Raw genomic sequence first — 6,000 nt, forward strand, 5'->3', positions numbered from 1 at the left:
GTCTCGTTTTTACTAGAAAAGATCTCGTAATAACGAGAAAATATCTTGTTATTTCGAGAAAAAATCTCGTTATTACGGGTTAGTTATCTCGTTATTACGAAAACAGATCTCGTTATTACGAGAAAAGATCTACCAGGGTAATCAAAATGGCGCGTATCTATGTTCTACTCTCTTTATGTAAAGTCTATGAATTACTGCAATGTCTTTTATTATTATACACATACTTACCATAATCATCGTTGAAAAGCGTACATAAAATTTGATATAAAATTGGACCAAGCAGATTTTAAGAAATTTCAGGAGAAGAAAGCAGATTGATTAATAAATTATTTGAAATATTTATTAATATGAAGGATACATGTAATTTGTTTCAGACTCCAAAATGTTAATGTACAAAAATCAATTATTTTCAATATACATAAAGGTTGTGTATGGATAAATAAAACACAATTTGGTGTTAATCCTGTATATCCCTGATTGAAACTACATGTACATGTATATAGTCATTAAAGTCATCTGTAACTAATAGAATTGTTTTTGGGAGTTGATTTTAATCAACCCTCCTATGCAGTTACTCTGGCAAACTCAAAGTGAAACAGTGTTTGGACCTAAGCGCAAATCATCACCACTGGCAAGACTAAGTTCTTGAAAATAATAGAAAACATTTGATGTAATGAATGCTGAAGCATTGTTTTTCAAGGAAACTTATCTATAAACACTTTGAAAATAGTCAAATTTTATATTCTACGAACAATAAGATATTTTTGTAGTCTCGTGTATTACTACGCCAGAGTTCAACCAGACGCTCGGCTGTCTCCGTAAATCTGCGACAAGAAGAGAGGGGACTCTCTTGCTTGTCGGATATTAACGGAGACAGCCGAGCGTCTAGTTAAACGAGACTAAAGTTCGATATCAATAGTGATTGGATCTATACAATTTTTAGAATTGTTTCGATAACTAATATATACTAGTAGTTGAAATCTATCTTTAAATATTACACAACATGATTCATATAGGGTTTCTCGAAATTCTTGTCGGAAAAGTATAAAAATTCATATTATAAAAAAATGCGTTATTCAAATACAAACTAGAAACTAATTGCCATGCAAGATAAATTGATTTTAAAATAAATGATAATCGATAAAATCAACTCCCGTCAGTACCTCAGTACTTTGATTTATGACTGGGACTACCTGGTATTAACTTCGGATTAGGATTGCGATATGTAAGTTGAAAGTAAAATTACATGACGTTCTTTCCATTAATTCATAAAAGATAAAACGTCAAACCCGATCATTTCATCTATATATTAATATATAGTGAGCGTTGTTATCAAAAAATTAATCAAAATTGAATTAACGTTTCTGGAAGAAAAAAAAATAGACTAAAAGGGCGAACCAGTCGACTTGGGGGTCTCTTCAGAATCGCACCATTTTATATAATACTTTCCTCGTAATAACGAGATCTTTCTCTTAATAACAAGATAATTCATTCGTAATAACGGGATCTTTACTCGTAATTACGAGATAAAAATAGTTTTTATTTGGTCCTATTAGTCTTCGTACAATAGTATATATCAAAAAGATATGGCAAATGTTGATTAGTCTCACACTGTACATAGATCTCGACTGTTCCACTTGAATTTCCAGCGGAGTTATAAGCGGTACATGTGTAGTTTCCTGTGTCCTTTTCAACAGCTGATTCAATGACATACATTAGTGTGGAAGACACTACTGTGGATACGAGTGAATTTGACTTTGTCCACCTATAGGATACTATTTCCTGGTTTGCATTTGAAACATGACAATATAGCCAAACCTGTTTTGTCCCAGCTACTATGTTCAAGCTACTGACCGGAAATATTTGTACCTCTGCAATATCTAATATAGAAGAAAAATGAATAATTGAATACAGAATTGATTTTCTTTGATTGTTAACTACGCTGAACTCATTAGTTTGCTATTTACATTTGCAGCTTTATTTCCTTATATGCACCTATAAAATACTGGTAGCGAAACGTTCAATTATGTGATATTGACATTTGCAGATATGCTTCCTTATATGAACCTATAGAAATGAAAAAAAGCGTCCAATTTTGTGTAAACTTTTTAATGATGTTCCATTGATTACGTTGATCACGGCACGCGCTTCTGTTTTAATGTTGCATTATTATAAGCATAAAATTACGGTTATGTGAATAGTTCTAAAGGATTTTCTTTTTACAAACGTGAATATGTAATTGATTGCAATGTTGAAAGTTAACTAAGTTATGAGCTTGGCTGGTACGTGATCAAAATCATGTTAGAAGCCATTTGGTGTTCAAAGGATATCATCACGTGATCAACCAAGTTCATATCGCGGTAAACTTTTTAATTCGATGTTTAGTTTAAATTGACAGCTAGTAATAATACATTAATAGATACAGTATAGCGGGGTTTGTGATATGCAAATTTTAACTTATTTAGGGTTTTGTAATAGCTCTCTAATATTGTCTTAAAAATCGCTAAGTTATGTGTAATGTACTTAGTTGTAAGGTTGCGGAACTCTTTGTTTGCGAAAATTGTTGACAAACCTTTTAAACAAATTAGGAATACGGTTACATATCAATGTATTGTGTTGAGAGGGCTTTTAGTACTTTGCGGAACGGAAAAGATGGAAACCAGGCACCCAATGGGAAAACATTTTTTTTAAAGCACATTATTTTGATTAAATCGTAGAGGGACAGGGTCGTTACTTACACATCACATTGAGAGTGTACCTATTGGATTCTACATGTTCTCCCTCGATGTTGCTGGCCCTACAGTACACCTGTTGACCGTTGTCCTCTGGAACACCCGTATACTGTAGGACTGAGACAGTTCTATACAGATCGTTAGCGTCATGCTGTATCGAAGTGGTTATCTGAGTGAAGATTTCAGCTTTTTCTTTATACCAAGTGATGTTTGCTGCGGGTCTAACAGGGTCATTTGTTCTACAAGTAATGTTGATGGATCTTGATGCCCTGACTGCAGTTTGAGGTGTTGATAATGTCAGTGTTGAAACAGGAACTGTAGGAATAAACAATTGCTTTACTTCTTTTCAACATTTACAACTCCTTATAAATAGAATGAAAATATTTATACTTTGCTTCTGAAACTGGAAAGATAATTCATTCTTTCTGATAGTACTTTCAATTTCATTACAATATTACTCTTATCAAATTATTACATCTAGGAAAATAAATATGTATATATTTATTTTCTGTGTAGTTAAATGATATTTTCAGCGGCTTTAACGTTTATAGAAAATTATAGACATATTTCTCGAACAAGAGTGGATAAAAATGACGCCTCCTGTATGGTATCAACGGTTTAGTTAGCTTATCAGGTAAAGAATAAAGCATTGTGACATTTAACTGAATAGAATAGACTTAGTCTTTCTTCTTTGAAGTGGTAATTTTGGCCTTCATTGCATGCGCCTTTACCACAATTAGAACATTTATCTCCAATTTGATCGTTTAATTTTTATTTTTTATTTTTTATTTTTTTTTTTTTTTTTTTGTACAGAGTTATTATCTGAGATAACATTTATCAAGGATTAATTATATGCAATTATGTGCAACTAATGACTTATTATGAAAAGAAGAGAATAATTATGTTTTACAAAAGAAAACAAATAATATGTAAAATGAAAATGCTTGATCATGTAGTTGCAATAACCAATTATTACCTTGTACAAAGATTGTAGTATTGATGCTCAACGTTCGGTTGTAAGTTCCGCTGCATTCAATTGTCTGGTTATGTATGGGGTTTAGCAAAGTTAATTTGAATGTCCAAATTTCCTCGAAATCACATTCAAATCTTGTTTGATTTATAAATGAATGACATGATCTGAAAGCCCCTCCGCCAGCACCTAATGATATCATTCTTCCTTTGACGTCAATCATGTAGAAGTAATAAATTCCTACTGGTACATTAGACTGGCATGTTAACTCAAGAGTTTGACCTTTCTTGACAAATGCAGGCGTCTCTGGCTTTAATATGAGTTCGAAACCTACAAACCACAAAAATCATGAATTTCTTCTCTGGTACCGATTTTGTGATAGTGACAAAGGAAAAGAAAATGATTGATCAGAATAGAATTGCATTTGAAAAAATGGACACTTTATCTTATTTTAATAAGTTAAGTTTATTGATTACTGTACACAGGGAAATATTCGCCCCCCGTTTTATTTTCACCCCTTTCGCCTTCGTCGTCAGTGGGCGAATTTAATCAAGACTGGGCGAATTCTTTTAAGTCTCATATTATCTCTCTTTAAATACATCTTTGTCCGGGCGAATTCAATACGGGACCAAACTATTTGCAAGTGTAAAAGGGCGAAAATTACACGGTGCGAAAAAAAACCTTTTATCCAGTAATTTGATAATAAAAAATTCAAATATATCAACAACGAAAACTAAATGAACAACACACGATCTGTTCTTTGTTAATACAGGTGAAATTTGCAGGGGAAAATACATAACGGGTTTGAGTGTGGGTGTATGGGGGAGGGGGGGGGGGCTCCAAAGATTGGTTTTCACTGTAACTAAACTCTTTAAGATCTTTAATTTTGGGTTAAGTAGAACTTATACAAGTTCAAGCTCCATTATTCCGACGTTATCAGTTTGCAATCTATATGTCATTGATTAACTTCCTCATCACATGCACTCAATTTTTTTTTTTTAAAATTTCCTTTTTTTTTGTGGAGCTAAAAATACATGTAAATTACGCATGTATATCCTAGTATTTTTGTTGGGATATTGTCTTTTTCATGCAATTATTGACTTTTGTTAATCAACAAGTTATTTAGCATTACTTACTACATATTCAGAGAGCAGCGAAAAGTAACAATAACGATACTGTATGACATCCATTTCATGTACAGTAACTTTCGTGTGTTTGGTTGTTTTATATTTTACTTATCTCAAGTAATTAAAAATAGTCCACTGAAGAAATAGTTTACATGATCAATGCTGTGTTTTACAAATTTATCTACGAGTTTATATATTTTTTTATTTCTAAAGGCAAGGTCGTATATAGTTCAAAACGTGTTCTGAGAGCAGAAAAGACTAGACTCTATTTGTAAATTCTTATTTTAAGTTAAAAATGAGTTTTGATAAATAAAAATTTATACACGTGATCTACACAAAACAAGGTCAACACGTGACTCACTACTACCCGACCACATGACCAAATGTCAAACTGTTACCTGGTCACGTAATTATTTCACGTTCAAGTGAAAAAATTTTCAAGGTTAAAAAGTAGTGCTAGTTAATTGCATAATAAAACATTTTTACGTCTTCTAGGGAAACAGTTGAGCAAAAGTGGAGTTATTGACCTCAGCCTACGGCCTCGGACAACAGTTTTTCGGGATCGGGAACTGTTTCCTGAATAGGCTAAAAGTAACTGTGTGAGATATAAGCATACTTGATTTAGCTAATAGGATAACGTTTTTAACTTCATAATCAATTAATATTAATTAAACTGACAGACAAAATTACAAACAAAACGTACATTACGTAGCATACTTGCATTTCCAATATAAAATTGATCAATGTGCGCTTACCACATATTAAGAATAAAGAGAACAGCAATACACAGCTGTACTTCAACATTTTGTATCTGTAATGTCTTCCTGGTATATATTTAACATTAAATAATGTTGTCTTTTAATTGTAAGAGGATGTAATTGGAAAGAGTACATGTACATAGTTAAGTTATTAAGTTGAAGTACAATGCATGTAAGTTTGAAATAGACATTAACGTATTTTGTATTTCCTGTTAATAAATAATGGTGTTTTCTTAATTATATCCAAGATTATTTATAGATCTACCGCCTATCTGGGTAGTTTTACCGAGCGCTACACATGTATTAGCGTTAGCTTTCACAGTAGAAAATCTTGTCGAAAGTCAAGAATTATTATCACATACAGTCAGTAACAAACATAGTGTTTGGCTTGGTCCAACCCAAAACTTTACTTA

General features: G+C 32.2%; 1 protein-coding gene across 3 annotated transcripts in view; it reads right to left on the minus strand.

The window, feature by feature from the left end:
* Positions 1–5,646, minus strand: part of LOC128183896 (cell adhesion molecule 1-like) — a 54,126-nt gene extending 48,480 nt beyond the window's left edge. For 2 of the 3 annotated variants that reach the window (XM_052853115.1, XM_052853114.1), the window contains exons 1-4: positions 5,585–5,646; positions 3,709–4,032; positions 2,739–3,047; positions 1,611–1,880 (exon numbers count right to left, since the gene is read on the minus strand). In XM_052853115.1, coding sequence (XP_052709075.1) covers positions 1,611–1,880; positions 2,739–3,047; positions 3,709–4,032; positions 5,585–5,633 — 952 coding nt within the window. In that variant the 5' untranslated portion in view covers positions 5,634–5,646. The remainder of the gene's footprint in view (positions 1–1,610; positions 1,881–2,738; positions 3,048–3,708; positions 4,033–5,584) is intronic. The other variant, XM_052853116.1, reaches the window with a different exon arrangement.
* Positions 5,647–6,000: the final 354 nt, after the last annotated feature.

This window comes from Crassostrea angulata, chromosome 5 (assembly GCF_025612915.1).
Source record: "Crassostrea angulata isolate pt1a10 chromosome 5, ASM2561291v2, whole genome shotgun sequence".
NCBI classification, from domain to species: domain Eukaryota; kingdom Metazoa; phylum Mollusca; class Bivalvia; order Ostreida; family Ostreidae; genus Magallana; species Magallana angulata.